Below are 16,104 nucleotides of genomic sequence, written 5' to 3' on the forward strand. Positions count from 1 at the left end.
CCGGGCCGCGGGGGGCACGCGGAGCTTCCGGTCCCCCAGGCGCGAGGCGCCCCCCAAGCCCGCTGAGCCGTGGCCAGCGGGCCCCCCGCGTGGGCTGGTGGTGCCCGGTGCTGCCCTGAGGGCAGAGGAGCCTCCTCAGCTGGCCACCAGGCGCCCCGGCCAGCGCGCCTTCCGGATGGGGGGACCAGAGAAGCTGCCCCCCGTCACACCTCTCAGGACCCGGTGACCACGGAGGCAGAGAAGCCGCGTTTCTGTCTCCGCTGTCACCAAGTCCACGGCGCCGTGGCCCAGGGCCTGTCTCGCAGGCCCGCCCTCCCTCCCACCCGAGACAGGGAGACAGGCCAGCTCTGCGCTGCCCCCTCCAGGGGCCCCGGAAGGCCCGGGTCCGGGGGCTGGGGGGCAGGAGGCCTGGTGGGCAGCGAGGGCGGCAGCCCCCCGCAGCGCCCCAAAGGCCACCCCTGCCGGGTAGCACCGCTCCGAGGTTCTTCGGCCGGTGCCGGAAGTAAACGGACTCAAGACGGTTCGGGGGAGAAAAAAGGGATTTCCTTTGGGCTCAGGGAGGCCTCACAGAAATGAGACCTGAAGAGAGGGCCGAGGCAGGGGACGGCTTCTGCGCTTTTAGACAAAGAAACCTTCCCTTCTGAGGCGTTGACAAGAGAGAGACACGCAGCCCGCGATGCGGAGACCGACCGTTCTCCTTCCAGGGACCCGGCGGCCCTGGGGTGCCCGTTCTGCTCCCGCCGTTTCTTGAGCCGCTTCCGTCCACGGCCCGCAGAGTGGCCCTGCGGGCTGGGGGCCTCTACAGGAAGCAGCCTCCCGGCGATCCGATCGCGAACCCGGACCGGGCGGGGCGCAGGGCAGCCCGGGCCTCTGTGGTCCTCCGTCCACGGCCCTGCGGCCCTGCTCTCGCCCGCCCCCTGCGGCCTCCCTCGCCCCCTCCTCACCCTCCCTGCACCCTGCCCCTGCCCCGGCTCTGGAGACCCTGCTCCCGGGCAGCGGCAGTTTGGCTCAAATAAATTCAAAGAAGGGCCCTGCCGGCGTGGGTGTCGCGGTCACCGGTCCGGCAGCACATTCGGGGTGTCCTGCCCTGAGCCCCCACCGCCCGCCCATCGCCTGCTGCCCACCGAGGGGCCCCGGGGCTGCACTTCCCACCCTTGAGGCCCCCGCCCCCCGCCCCCGGCCCCAGATCTGGCTCAGCTCGCTGGCGGCGCCCGCCGGCCCGGAACAGGCCCGTGGCCGGCTCGGAAGGGCGCAGGCTGCGGCCCAGGGGCTCTCTGCTCTTGGTGCTGTGCTAACGGTGGACTTTCAACTATCTTTGCATTTTTCTCTAGGACGAGTTGTCTGTGTGGGTTTTCTGCCTCTTCTTGGGTCAATGTGGCCATTTTTGCGAGAAAACTACGCGCTCGCGCTCCAGTAAGGTGCTTCCCTGGCGGCCACGGAGCGGCCGGACCGCGGCCCCCACGGCGCCTCCCGTTCACTCTCGGGGACCATCACCTGTGCCGTCGCCACGTGGGACCCGGCTGGCAGCACTTCCCATGGCACGGCCTGTGTTTGCAGCGAGAAACGCTCCCCGAAATGAGATGAAACTTTATTTTACTTTTCATTTTAGCGGGAGGGAGGAGAGAGAGAAACGTTGATCGGTTGCCTCCCCTACATACCCCGACCGGGCACTGAGCCTTCAACCCAAACGTGTACCCCGCCTGGGAGTCGAACGGCTGATCTTGCCGTTCGCAGAACAATGCCCAGCTGGCTGAGCCACGCCGCTGGGGCCTGAGGTGAAAACTTTGAAACCCCCAGGCACCTGAAGTAATGCCATCGCATTTTAAACCGTCTCTAAGGGGCAGACAAACAAAGAGAAAGACAAATAATGGGCAGGGGCACCATGTTCTTAGAAAACAGGATTGGGCCCAAAATGGGCGTCTGCAGGGGGTGGGGGGGGCGGGACTCACGTCCCAGAAGAAGCCACTCCTGGGGGAGGGCCGGTCGGGCGCCCGGGCGGCCGCGTGCCTCCGGGTCAGCGGCCCCTCCTGGATCTCTGTCTACCAGACCCTCAGAGACGAAGAGACGTTGTTCCGGGAACAAAGGACGGGGGGCGGGCCGCGTCCCTCCCAGGGCCCTGGAGTCCCCTCCCGGACACGCTCGGCCCCGTGGCACCTGGGGCTGTCGGCATGTGCGTCTCAAGCTCGCGGTGTCGGGGGCCCAGTGTCCCCGGGTCCCCGTCCCCCCCCGGAGGGTCCTTCTGTCAAACAGCAGAACGGGGCAGCTCCTCATGCTGACTCCGATTTTCTGTGTCTGTCCACCTGGGGGACGGGCTGCGGACCCGCCTGGCCCGCTGACCCCCTGCGACCGCTGGCCCGGGAGTGTCATCCTGAGCAAGACGCAGCGGCACGCAAGGGTGTCGGCGTCAACGAGCAACGCGCCAAAGGGCGGTCGTGCGGCGCCACGCGTGTCGGGAGAGACCACGCGTCGGGGAGGATGGAGCAGTGGGTCTGCGGGGACGCGGGCGCTGTGCGTGGCCTCTGCGTGGCCTGCAGTGGTAACGCAGCGCAGCCACCGCGCGTCCCCCGAGCCGCCGTCCCTCGGCGCTGCTGCTGGGCAGCCCTGCTCTGCAGGGAGCCTCCAGTTTCACATTCACAGGCAGGCGCAAGGGCTTCGGGCAAGACTGGTCCATCCGTATGTTTTTGCAAAGATGATTTATCTGGTTCATGAGTTGTGTGTCTACAGTCATTGAGGACAACCAACCGTGACTGAGCATCTTGTCATTTGGCACATTAACAACAGGAGACTGTCCAGCCAAGGCCAGGCCCCACCCGCCCGCCCGGCTCCGGGCTCCGGGCTCCGGCCCTGCCAACCAGGCTCAGGCTCCTGCGCTGCCGCGTGCCTCCGGCCCGGGTCCCAGTCTTCGGGTCTGCAGCCCAGACGGGCAGCCGTGCGGAGCTGCCTGCAGCCTTGCTCCCCTCTGTCCTCCGCTGCAGGGAGGGTGCGCTCTCAGGCTCGCGAATGAGCCCCTTCCTGCCCCTGCGAGGGGCCATGCGAGGGGCCTGCGACGGCGAAGGGGCCTGTGTGTTGCGCACACACGGCTCGCAATTGCGCGCTGCCCAGTGCGCCCTGAAAGGGAAGGGGCTCGGGCTCTGAAGAGGGACGGTGGCCGTCCTCAGCTCGAGAGGGGCCCAGGAGTGGGGTGCACGCGGACCAACCCTTCCCTCGTCCTCTTTCCAGGGCCACCGCACCAGCCCCGCGCGGGCGCTGAGGCCCAGGACCCCGGGGTGGCGCCCGAGACGCACCCCCAGCGGGGCCCGGCTTTGAAGCAGCTGCAGCCGCCCCTCCCAGCTCAGGTAACCGTCCTCTCAGAAATGCATTTTCAACAACTGTTTCGGATTTCTAAAGTGTGAACGTTCTCACTACAGAAACATCAGTTTACGACACACGATCGCAAAAGCCTGCTTTTCAGCACCGAAATACGGTGCCCAGTACCGTTCCTTCTGCTTCCTGCCATTCTTTAAAATGACAGATTGTGTCATACCTACGTTCTATAGCTTCATCGTTTTGGGCTATTTTTTTTTTTTTAATCTTTACCAATGAATAGGTTTAAAATGGCATCTTTTAAAAATTTCTTTACCTTCAGTGGTCTTAAACTTTTTAATCTGTTCATGGGTGTTCGCTCCTCCTTTGTGGGTTATTTGTATGTGCCCGTTGAGAATTTTCCTACTAGTGTGTTTGGGCTCCTTAGCTTGTAATTCCTTATAGATTAAGGAAGTTGTTGCTTCTCTGTTAAACATCTTTCTCAAACTTGTCATTTGCCGTGAAATTTTTCAATGTTTTAGTCCACAGATAACTCTTTAAAAACCTAATGAACTCTGCTGGGCACGCTCATGGTTTATTCTCTCTTCCGAGTTTAGGTGAATAGTCACCCATTTCTCCAGTTGTTTGTCTTACTGATTGTCACTGATTTGGGATTGGCATATTTATCCTGTGCTAAAACTCTGCACTCTTGCTTCTGTTTGTTTTGTAATTCATTTTTAAATTTTCTAATAGTTTTCTTTTTAGATGAAGTTATGAGACTGGCACAGCCCTGCCTGGGCGGCTCGGTGGCCGGGCGCCGGCGCGTGCGGTCCCCGGTCGCGGCCCCGGCCCGGGTTGCGGGCTCCCCTGAGCCGGGGGGCGCGTCAGAGGCACCTGATCGATGCCCCTCTCTCGCATGGATGTTTCGCTCCCTCTCTCCCTCCCTTCCCCTCTCTCTAAAAACAAGTCAAATCGTAACAACAATAGAATAGCGCCTACACCTGTCACCTGGATTCGCCAGGCGCTAACCTGCCACTGTGTTCACTTGTCCTCTTCTCCGCCCCCCGTGCCTTCCTCACGTTGTAGACAGAGGGGACAGACAGACAGGCAGGCAGCTGATTCGGGGGCCAGTGCGAGTTACAGACATCGAGCTGCCTTGTGTCTGAGAACAGGGGCCACCCTGACATATACTGACAGGAAGTCATCCAAGGCGGGAGGCCCGCGCCCGCGCGAACGGAGTCCGAGCATGAGACGCGGGGCCCACATCCGGGGGCTGCCAGTCCCCTCTTCCGAGCTGCGCTCAGCCGAGCAGCCCATCCCAGGCCCGCGCCGCTCCCCGCGCTTGCGTGTGCACACGTGTGCGTGCACTGCGCAGGCGGGTGCCGGCCCGACTGTGCGTGCGTGAGGGTGTGTGCGTGGGCTCCCTGCGGCCCGGAGCACCCCACCCCCGCCGCCGCCCCCAGCGTGGTCAGGGAGGGGGGTCCGCCGCCGCCAGCTTGGGGCTGGGGGCCGCCACACTGCTGGGCGAGGCTGGGCGGTCATTCCCTGGGCCTCCCGGAGCCTCTGTCCTGCTCTAGGCAGGTAGTGAGTCTTGGCATCAGCCCCGCTCTGTTGGACGTTTTGTAGACGTTGTCTCCCAGGGTGTAAATGTCTTTCCAGCTCGTTCCGGGTCATTTACATTGGCGAGCGGGGCGACGAGGGACTGCGAGTCCCAAGTTTGCGCTCAGCGGGCGGCTGGAGGGCGGGGCGGGGCTGCAGACGAGGTGCAGTGCCGCACGGCGGGTGGGGGCTCTGTCCTGGCCTGTGGACACGAGCGTGGCCCTCCCTCTGGGCTTGTGACCATGAAGAGTAAGTACCTAATACCAGCAACCCTGGGAGTGTCTCCTGTCTGGAGGGGCAGCTCAGTGACACACTGTGCTGATGGCTCACAGACGCTGTGTTCCTTTGCGTGAATCTCCGCCGCAGGGCTCTGGGGATGCCAACGCGGAGCACTCAGGAGAGGCCAGCCCCGCGCGGCCCCCACGGCCCCCGTGGCCCACGCAGCCCGCAGGCAGGACGCTCCGCCCGGCACTGCGGCGGGTGCTTCAGCGCCAGGACGGGCACGCAGGCCCCACAGCCCCCACCGGGGGCACACACGGCGTCGGGGTCGCTGCACTGGGTGTTGCAGGGGAAGGCCAGGGCCTGCGTGGCCACCGGCTCGGCTGCCCGGCGCGGGGCTGTGGGGGCCAGGGCGCGGTCCCGTCCGAGCGCAGGGCGCGGCCGGGTGCGAGGACCCTGCCGGCCCTTGGGCCCCGCCGTGGCCCGGTGGGTTCGCACAGGCCAGCCGGGCGCACGCGGTCCCTCCAGACCGTGGCCCCGTCCCAACTCGGCCACCCCCCGCCTCATGTGCAGAGAGGGGCCTGAGCGGCCGGAGTGCAGGCCGCCTCCCGGGGTCTCTCCCGGTCCTTGAGGGCTCGCTGTCTTGTCACCTACCCAGAGGGGGACAGAGGGCCCTGTTGTTTCCTCTGGGTTGGAGGGAGGGTGGCTTTCAAGGATAATTCTGTCCTTTCTAACCTTTCTAGAAGCAACACAAAATCTCCACAGCGACTTGCAAGTCAGCTTGTCAGAAAGAAAACCTGTCCCCAAAGCCGCAGCAGGCTCACAGGGTCCACCCGGACAGCGGCCACCACACCCAGGGGTCCTCGCTTGCCAGTGGCTCCCTCCAGGACACCTGGAAGTTGCTTGACCTGGGATCCAGCCCTTCCGGTCTCACCTCCCAGGACGACTCGGCTCCAGGTGGGTAGGGACGTGCGTCCGGACCTGCCGCCGGGCGTCGTGGGTGGACAGTGGCGGCTGCACCCAAGCTGACGGCGGGTTCACGCTCCCGCTTTCCGGCGGCGCCACCTGTGGGCCCCGCTGCGCCTTCCGCGGACTCAGTGGCTGAGCGGAGCGCACCCTCCACGCTGCGGTGCGGACCCGGGGGCCGCGCGTCTCCAGCACAGCGTCCAGCTGACGCCCCGTGACCTGCCTGCTCAGGCGGGGCCCGTGGTGACGGACACCGTGTCCCTCGGGGAGAGACAGCAGTTTGGCTCAGCCTCGCGAGGCTTTTCCTACCCTGCCTCACGGGGGCACCTGTAGAAAATACGGCATCTTGAGAGCGTTCCCCCCACACAGCGCGCGCGGCGACGTGGCACACGGACCAAAAACGGGCACCCGTGCACCCCCACACCCAGTGCGCAGGCGGCCCTCCTCGTGGTTCTAAGGCGGCTGCAGCTGCCCCCGCCGTCACAGCAGAGGACGGAGCGCGGGAGGTGTTCTTCCCGCCTCTAACTTCTTTAATTCTGTTGCACTCAGTTCCCCAGAGCTCTTCCGTCTCACTGGCCTCCTGGTCTCACAGCCCCCGACCCGTCATCAGAGATGGCCTTAGGCACCGGGGACCTCCAGCCCGAACCTGACAGTGTCGAGGTTCCCTGCCCACAAGGTGGGAAGGGCTGTCCGCGGGCCTCGTACGGCGGGGAGGCGAGATGCCCAGCCCAGCCGGCCGCTCACGGGCGGTGTTTCACAACACGAAAGTAAGAAAGACACGCGTCAGCACAGGCCGTGGCTCACCCTGGGGAAGATTTAGGTTGGAGGGAAAGGTGGGAATCCGTGCAGTTTAGATTTCTTTTTAAAGATTTTATTTATTTATCTTTAAGGAGAGGGGAAGGGAGAGAGAAAGAGGGGGAGAAACATCCATGTGTGGGTGCCTCTCGTGCACCCCCTGCTGGGGACCTGGCCGTCAACCCAGGCTGGGGATCGAACCAGCGACCTTTTGGCTTGTAGGCCAGTACTCAGTCCGCTGAACCACACCAGCCAGGGCTCGATGCAGTTCAGTTCTTTAATTACGGTATCTGCAAATGCCTTTCCGCTCTCCGTGCATCTCAAGTGCTGGAGCTGCGTAACTGAGTCAGCTGTGGGGTGTTTCTGCTCAGTTTAAGGTCATTGTGAAGACCTTGTGGCTTAGGAAGACCTCTGGGTAAGACACAGGCGCGTTCGCCTCTGCGGTGCAGTGAGACATGGGGACAGGTCCCCAGGAACAGAGGTAAAAATGATCCTGAAACCGCGGAACAGTTCCTGGCATCTGCACGTAATCACGTGAACAGCGTTTACTGCGCGGTATTCTGCAAGATGGCACGAAGTTCTCGGTTCTGAGGTGGGACCAGAGCCGCTCCCACCCCCTCTCCGCCGCACCCTGACGCCCCCCCATCCCTCGTGGGTGCGCACACTCTGCCTCGCCGCCCGCCTGGCCCGGGCCTGGACTGCCCGCCGCACCCTGGAGCTGGACCTCAGGGCCGGCACAGACCCCTGCTTCCTCTGGGAGCCACTGTCTGAGGGGGCAAACCCCGCACCTGCCGCCTCTGCCCCACGTGCTTGCGGCGGCTGCAGCCACCGAGGGCCGCGCGTCCGCGCTGCAGCGACCCTCTCCGCGCCCCCCTGGCACACCGCCCAGCACCCCTCACTCCCCGCCCGCTCCTGCAGCACCGCCCCTCCTCCCGGCCTCCGTTGCCCCGGCACCAGGCCCCTGGGCCGCTCTGTCTCGTTCGCCCCGATTCTGTTGTCTTCTGGGAGAAGGTGGGGTGGGGCGGGGCCCGGCCCTCGATCCTTGACCCCGGCCCGCACGGGAGGGTCACAGCGGGGCCACAGGTGTGCAGGGGCCTGGCTGCAAGGGGGCAACCAGGGCTCCAGACGCCCAGGCAGAGTGCGGGGGTGGAAGGACCGCCAAGCGCTTCAGAAAGGGTAAGGTGTGAAAAAACAGGCTCGACCCGGCTGTCAGTGTGGAACGCCGCCAGGGCAGCTGTGTCCCCCGAACTGAAGTGACCAGTCAGTGTGGTTCTGATCGATTGATCGGTGGACAGAGTTTCTCTTGAAGCTGAAAAAGTGGACTTTGAAGCTGTAGAGCCAGAAAGCGCAGGGGTGAGACGAGAGACCTGGCCCTCGGAGACGGCGGCGACCGTCCAGTCCGGTCGTGGGCCAGCAAGGCCAGGCCAGTGGGACGGCACGGCGCCCCCACCCCCCGGGAGGCGACCCTGCGGCGGGTCCTCAGGAGCCCGCAGAGCAGCCCCGTCCGGTCCGCTGCAGCTGCAGGCCGGGCCGAGTGAAGGGCGCGACATCGAACCCAGAAACCCGCAGGGTGGAGCCGAGCGTTCGCAGGACCGGCCTGAGGCGCGGCTGGGGCAGGGCATGGGCGGCCTGGCTGGGTGGGTCCGCGGGGGGCGGGGGGCGGGGCGTCGCTCTGCCAGGCGAGGGGTCGCTGGTGCAGTTCCTGGTCGGGGAGCCTACGAGAGGCAACTGATGGATGTTTCTCTCCCTCTCTTTCTCCCTCCCTTACCCCTCTCTAAAAATAAGTAAATAGATAAATATCTTTTTTAAAAACCCTTGGGTAAGGATTTTTTAAAAAATCACAAATACCTAAGATAATTCTTTTTTTAACCTCCAGAATAATCAAACTGGAAAGATAGTCTTAAGCAACATAACAAGGTCAGCCCCACACGAGTCCTGTGCCCGAGAGGGTGAGAAGCACCTGGGGACAAAGGCATCTGGCCAGCGGGCAAGCAGCTGCCTGAGCCTCCGCCGGGCCAGGTGGGCGGGCCTGTGTGTTGGTGTCAGCCCTGCAGGCTGTGGGCCGGCCACTGGGCTGAAGGCCTCCCGGGCAGCGGGGAGATGGCAGGCGCGGTCCGGGCTCCCTCCACCCCAACCCCACTGGGGACGGAAACGGTGCCCTTTTGTGTCTCCTGCTCTGCAAGGTGCTCACAAGTGTGTGCTTTTTTTTTTTTTTTTTTTTTTGCTTTCTCTTTTCTTGCCAGTCTGATAAGTGAAAGGTGGGATTTTTGTTATTGGTTTTATTTTCAGTTTTGTTACCAGGCTCTGTGCCCTTTTCAGAGGCCACTGCGAAAGCTGGCCACGCGGGCGACGTGCGTTCCCTGTGAGCTTTGAAAGTCAGGACAGAGCGAGGTGGACGGGTCTCTCAGGGGACAGCCACCCAGGCCCTGGGGAGGGGCCGGGCGGGGCGGGGGGCTGGACACCCACTTCTACCAGTGAATGAAACCTGCGTGGGCTTTGTAAGAGGCCAGCACGGCTGGGCTGGGGAGGCGTCGCTCCCTGCGCCTCACCCCGCGCGGGCGCTGGCTCTCGGTGGCAGGTTCCACAGCCTGTGAGCGAGGCAGCCAAGGCCAAGCCCCTGGCGACAGCCCCAGGCTGCAAAGCACCTGCTGATGGAGCTCCAGAGGGGACCCGGAAGGCCAAGGCTGCCACCGGGTCAGACCGATGCCGCCAGAAGCACCTGAGGAATCGCCGCTGGGCTAGTGCCTGCAGAGGCAGCCGCTGCCCGACGGCGGGTCTCAGCCCCGAGCCCTCCACCCTCAAACCGACAGTGAGGGGGAAAAGGATACAAATTTTAAAGGGTGCTGTGGTAGGGGATTTTGTTTGTTTGTTTTTGAGATTTTTGTTTTTTGGCAAATGACATGCATTTCTCCTGAAGTTAGAGTATCTTCCCTGCAGAAGGGGCTGCGTGAGATGTTGAGACGCGGCTCGCAGTAAGTGGGACACTAAGCCAGGGAGGTCTTGGCAGGCTGTTACCTGGGCACCCAGATAAAGAGCAAACCTAAGTCCTCGCTGCGCGCGCCCCCCCCCTTCTGCAGCCTGCCCCCGCGCCCCGGCCCTCCGCCTGCCGCAGGGCCCTCTCCCGGCAACCCCTGGAGGGCGCCTGGCACCCTCCCAAAGGCCATGCAGCGTCCCGAGTGGGTCAGGCCCTGAGTCCAGCGGTCAGAGGAGGGTCCCAGGGCAGCCGCAGCTGTGCCGACTGCCAGCCACCGCCCCGCGTGGTGCGTGCGCCCCCGCCTGCCGCCAGCTTGAGGGGCCCCAGGGCTGGTGCCGGCTCAGGCGGCCCACGCAGAAGCCCGAGCAGGGCAGTGACCGTCCGGAGACCCCGGCCACACCGTGGGAGCCGCGGCTTTGCTCCCCTCGCTGCCCTGAGTGCCCACTGGGGCCCCGCCACTCTGGCGACACGCTGCTCCTCGGGGCTGGAGGACACTGCAAGGTCACGTGTCAGGTCCTCTGTGCGGACCACAGGCACTCACGCCGGGCGCGGCCGCCGACGCCCCAGCGCGGCCTGGGCTGCGGAGACAACACCCGGAGACCCGCCACCTCCACCCGGGCTCCCGTGGACACCCCCACCCATGTTACCTGTCACCAGCCTCTAAGTCTTCGCCAAACCCAAGGGCCAAAACGGACTCAGCTCTGCTTGCCACACACCGGAAACCCCCCGCCGAGCCTGGGCTGCCCCACCTGCTCCTGTGACGCGCTGGCCTGTGAGTCCCTGACTCCCGAGGCAGCCCCGCCGCCACCGCTCAGCCTCCTCCGCGGCCCCGAGGCCCCTGGTGTGCGGCCGCCGCGCCCACCGTCAGGACGCCAGGCCGCGCCTCCGCCTCCCGCGCCTCCCGCTGTCCTGCCCCTGCAGCCCCTCTCCCCAAGTCGCCCTTGTCACGCATGTGGAGACTGTCCCCCGCTGCCCTCTCCCGGCACAGGAGCCCCAGTGCCCACACCGGGACGAGCCGCCCCTTCGGAAGCGGCTGCTGAGATGCACCTGTGTGCGGGGCCTTGCGCCCACAGGGCGTCAGCGCCCCCGGCCCGGCAGCCCCTGCCACCGAGCCAGCCCAGGCCTCCGCGGCCGGGACGCGCTGGGCCTGCCGGGCGCCCGGTGCCCGTGGGGGCAGGAGCTCAGGCTGCCGCTGCTGCGAGCCAGCGGCCGGCCTCTCCGGGCTTCACTTCCTCACCTGTGGGCTGGGGACGTGGACGCCGAGCACTCAGGCCCCGGCCAGTGTGGCTCAGTTGCTTGGAGCGTCGTCGCCGTAAACCACAGGGTCGCCGGTTTGACTCCTGGTCAGGGCACAGGCCTGGGTTGCAGGTTCGATCCCCCGTCGGGGTACGTACGAGAAGCAGCCACGTGAGTCTCTCTCCCCCTCCCTTCTCCGTTCTCTAAAATCAACAAGCACATCCTCAGGTGAGGATGAAGGACTAACAGACATCACTTCGCACATCGCTGTGAGGATGCAATGGTGTCAAGTTTGAAATGCTCGGGATGTTCCGGGCACGTGGTGTTCAGTGAATATTAGCCCTGGTGAGGAAGGCAGCCCAAGGGAAGGCCCTCAGTGTGCTCTTTGTGACCCAAAGCTAAGACAGAGGGTGGGTTGGACAGCGCGGCTGGAACAGGCCTCAGCGGCGTTGGGGGCTGGCCGGGGGGCGCCGAAACGTGTTCGGCTCAGGGCGGCAGCGCGAGCAGCCGAAGGCCGCGACCTGCAAGCTCCTTCGTGTAGAGGCCTGGGGCGCCTGGCGACCGCCTCCCAGAGCTTTGACACATGGACACGGTGGACTCAGCACTGGCCGCCCCCCACCCTCCCAGAAAAACCGCCTGCTGTGGCTTGAATTGTTTGTCCTCCCAGAGTCGCGTGAGACCCGGCCCCGCGGCCCTTGGAAGGCACCGCCTTTGGAAGCAGGGTCAGCGCAGGTGCCGTCAGTCCAGGGGGGCGCGCGCTGGAGCAGGGCCCCCAGTTAACACGGCGGCATCCTTACAGGGGAAGGAAGTGAGGACGCCCGCACACACGCAGGGAGGACTCCCTGTCGGGTGATGTGTCCACAAGCCCCGGGCCCGCAGAGGGCCAGGATCCCCCGCGGCCGCAGGCGCCGCTGCCAGCGCCTAGTCGGAGTTCCGGCCTCCAGAGCCGAGACCGGCAGGTCTGCTGTTTAAGCCCCACCCCAAGAGGAGAGCTGGGAATCGCGTTTCTATACAGAGGGCTTCAGTTCTTGCATGTCGGCAACTAATTAAAAAACCAAAACAAAACGGCTGAACTGCAGCTCAGTTTGGAAAAGCTGCGCCTCCCAGGAGCCAGGTGCAGCCAGGCCTGTGGGCACAGCCCCCGCGGCAGCTTGGCTCCACCTGGGCGGCACAGAAACCAAGGGGGAAACGCCACAGTGGCCTGTGTCCGCCAAGCAGGCCTGCGGCCAGCTCTGGGACGACACCTGCCCAGGCTAGACAGGACCGAGACGGCCCTCGGAGACCCCGCGGCCCCCATGCAGTCAGACCGTGTACAGCGCGACCGACCGACTGCAAGGGCCGGGCCTCCAGCCTGGGGCGAGTTGCCTGGGGCTGTGACCCTCCTCCCCCTCCTGCCTCCCGGGGGTTTGAGGGCGGGCGGTGCGCGCCCTCCTCCGAGGTCGGGTTGTGGTCCGGCCGCGGCTCTGGTGGGGGCGGGCGGGGGCATAGAAATGCGCTCTGGACACGGGACCTTCGCGTCGCCTTGTGAGCACGTCCTTGAGACCGGGGTGCTGCCGCCAGGGCTCCCCGCAGACATTCTCGTGGGTCTCGCCACACGGGCTGCTGGCAGCGCCGTTTGTGGTGACAAAGAAGAGGCAGAAAGCGCGCAGCATGGGTGACCTCGGAGGGAAGGCTCATCGGTCCTTCCGCTGCGTCTTCATTTCTGGGCGCAAATCAGAGCCCGGCCCCTGGGCCTGGAATCCGCACAGCCCGCCGGGCGCTGCATGACGCCCAGGGGCCGGCCAGCCCCCCACCCCCGGGGAGGAGGCTGCTGCGCGGCGCCGGGCCAGGACCGGCCGTCCCGCACCCCGGACGCGCGACGATGCAAACGCCGGTCGGGGCTCGCGGGCCAGGGCCGCTGTCTCGGTGGCCGTGGGAGGAGGGTGGTGCGGGAAAGGCCCGCGACAGTGGGCGGGGTCAGCACTGCGACGGTGTCCTGCCCTCCGGTCCGCACCGCCCTCTGTCCGCTGGCTCTGTCTGTTACTCTGCTCCGCGTGGGACCGGGCAGGGCAGCCGGGGAACTGCTGTAGATGGAAAATACTATTGACTGGGTGTTTTGTCACCAAAAAGGATTTATTTGGGGGAAAAGGAGGGATTGTAACACAGTGCGGGCAGACGAGGCAGCCGTGGGCACGCCCTGGCGCGCCTGCTCAGTCGCGGGCCATTTCCAGAAGGAAAGGGAAGGGAAGGGGAAGTCAGAAGCACAGAGCCTTGTCGTCGGCCGTCTCCCTGTGGGGCTCCTGGGGGCGCACTGCGGCGTGCAGGGCGGAGGCTGCCCCAGCCCTCCCTCAGCCCCCGCCCCTGCGACCCGCTGGGCTTCGAGTGGCCCGGGGCCCGGCTGCCACCAGGCCGTGCACTCCGCCCCGCAGCCCCCTCTGCAGCCGAAGGAGCCCGGGAGCCTGTGTGTGCGGTCGGAGCGGCGCTGGGTGCGGGAGCCACTCCCGCTTCCTGCTGTGGCGGCCGCGACTGGGGAGCAGGCGCCTCCGGGAGGCTGTCGGAGAAGCACGGTCCAATGGGGCTTTGTTAGCTCTTTTCTCAAAGTCATTATGATGAAAGAGCTCCTGCCACTTCGGAAAAGACTTGTGTTGAAATAACTTTCAAAACAAAGCAAATACTTTGAGAAATGGCTGAACCAGCTTGAGAAACTCCGTAGGGTGTTTACTCTGGAGTCCAACCCATCACAAGGACCAGAGGCGTCCAGCCATTGGGCGTCTCTGGGCCACACGGCAGGACAGACAGTTGTCTTGGGTCACCTGTGAAATACATCGTGACATGTGATCACAAAAAAAAATCTCCTCCTGTTTTAAGTGGATCTGCGGTTTTGTGTTGGGCCGCGCTCACAGCCCTCCTGGGCTGCATGTGGGCCGCAGGCTGGGCGCCCCGGGCTAGACGTGAACATCCCTCCTCAAACAACTGGAAGACCGGACAGAGTGCCAGGAATCCCCACTCTCGGGCGCAGGGCGTGGGGAGCCCAGGGCTGCGCCCCGAAGGGGGTGGACCCCGCGCTGCGAGCCCCAGGCCCCCAGCCCTGCCTGAAGGAGCCGCCAGGCGGAGCTCAGCGTCCTCGCCGAGGGGGCAAATGGGAGCTGGGGTCCGGGGCCAGCCGGGGCCGGTCGTTGCAGGGAGGAGTCCAGAGAGAGTGGAGCACAGCTCCGGAAACCCACGTGGGGAGAGTGCGTGGCTGCACAGGTTCCAGCAAAGGAAAGGCAAACCCACCCAGAGCCGAGCCCCTCCAGGGCCCCGCAGGGCAGGGAGGTGACCCAGCTCCTACCAGGCAGGGCAGGTGTCCCCAAGGCTCACCTCGGTCAGTCGGGACCCAGGGGAGTCACGCCCACGCAAAGGAGTCGTGGTCTCGGGAGTGGCGGCCCACCCAGACTTACCCTACAAAAGCTTAAACAGTGTGTTCGAAGGGACCGCACCAGGCAGCTACCTGCCTCCCGAAACAGAGCCCCGCCTAGAAAAGGACGAGAACATTTCCTGAGCGTTCACAACGTCGGACGCCCGGTCAAAACGGCAAGGACTGTGAAGAAGCAGGAAGACGCGATCAGATCCGCGAGGAAAACCAGGAAACAGGAAGACACCCAGAAATGGCAGAAATGAGGGAGCCACAGACAAAGAGGTTAAAAGAACCCTTACAGCCAGATTCAAGTATTAAAAAGAAAACATGTACATAATGAGAAAAATTGAAAATTTAAAAAACAAACCATGCTTCCGGCGACGAGAAGTACAGTATTAGACGAAGAACACTCGTCGGGGGTGACCGGACAGCTGCGGGGGAGCTGAGGGAGGAGGCGCGGGGAGCCCGGGGGCAGGGCGGCGGCGCCTCCAGAGCAAGGCACCGAGGAAGCCTGGGGCGGAGACGCGTGGGCGCGGGCCGTGTCCACCGGTCTAACACGGCGGGAGAGGAGCCCTGGCTGGAGGCGCTCAGGGGACTGAGCGCCGGCCTGCGAACCAAGGGGTCACCAGCTCCATCCTCAGCCCGTGCCCAGGCCTGGGTTGCGGGCCGGGTCCGGGGCTGCGGACGTGCGAGAGGCAGCCACACGTGGATGTTTCTCTCCCTTCCCCGTCTCTAAAATAGATCAAACCTTGGAAAAGGAAGGCAGGGAGAAGAGAAGGAAGGGATAGAAAAGCACCTGAAGAAATCACAGAGCCAGTTCTTTTCTGTTTGATGAAAACTCAACCCCCAGTTCCAAGAAGTGGAACCGCTCCGCGCGGCAGGATCGGCACGCACCTCGCGGGGACCTGGCGAGCAAGTTTCTGAAAATCGACGGGAAAGAGAAAACCTTAAAAGCAGCCGGAGAAAGAAAAAGGGCGCGTCCTGCAGAGACGAATGCCGGGGAAGCCGGGCGGCCTGGGCCGGCAGCGGCATCAGCCCGGGGAAGATGGAATTGTTACGAAGCACAAATGTTTTTCAAAAATCGAGGGAACACGACACTTGCGGAGGCAGGCGCAGCAGACGACGTCATCCCCAGCCGCCGCCGAGAAGGACACCCTTCAGGCCGAGGGACGCATCCCGGGGGCGACGGGCAGGTTGGCACCAGCGGGTAAACCGGGACACGTGTTTTTCTTTGAAAGACCACGGACTGTTTGTTTCGTTTTTATCCTCCCCCGAGGACAATTTTTTCACTGATTTTTTAGAGAGAGTGGAAAGGAGAGCCAGAAACATTGACGGGAGAGAGCAGCGCCAGGCGGCCGCCTCCCATGCACGGCCGGACCGGGGGCCGCCGCGTCGGGGCCGGAGGTCAGACCCGCACCCTTTTGGTTATGGGGCGACGCTGCAGCCACGGAGCCACCGGCCAGGCCAAGGCAGGGGCCCTCTGCAGCTCACGTACGAATAGCACGTGGCAGGCTCGTCACGTGCAGAAGTGCAGTGTGTGACCTGCGTGGCGGGGAGGAGGGACACCGCGTAAGGCTCTTCAGTGAAGTTGCACAACGTTACTTTGAAGTAGGAGGTGAGGACAATCTAGTGAGAAGAATCCTTGAAATCCAGCCAC

The 16,104-nt window shown here is 64.4% G+C and overlaps 1 protein-coding gene across 1 annotated transcript in view; it reads left to right on the plus strand.

Moving 5' to 3' along the window:
• CCDC57 (coiled-coil domain containing 57) overlaps positions 1-16,104 on the plus strand; it is a 49,584-nt gene that overhangs the window by 25,943 nt on the left and 7,537 nt on the right. Inside the window, exons 15-17 of the mRNA XM_054593075.1 lie at positions 3,220-3,335; positions 5,844-6,057; positions 6,659-6,742. Coding sequence (XP_054449050.1) covers positions 3,220-3,335; positions 5,844-6,057; positions 6,659-6,742 — 414 coding nt within the window. The remainder of the gene's footprint in view (positions 1-3,219; positions 3,336-5,843; positions 6,058-6,658; positions 6,743-16,104) is intronic.

Source organism: Pteronotus mesoamericanus, unplaced genomic scaffold (genome assembly GCF_021234165.1).
Source record: "Pteronotus mesoamericanus isolate MK-2021 breed Mesoamerican mustached bat unplaced genomic scaffold, CSHL_Meso_final scaffold_408, whole genome shotgun sequence".
In the NCBI taxonomy this organism is placed as follows: Eukaryota; Metazoa; Chordata; class Mammalia; order Chiroptera; family Mormoopidae; genus Pteronotus; species Pteronotus mesoamericanus.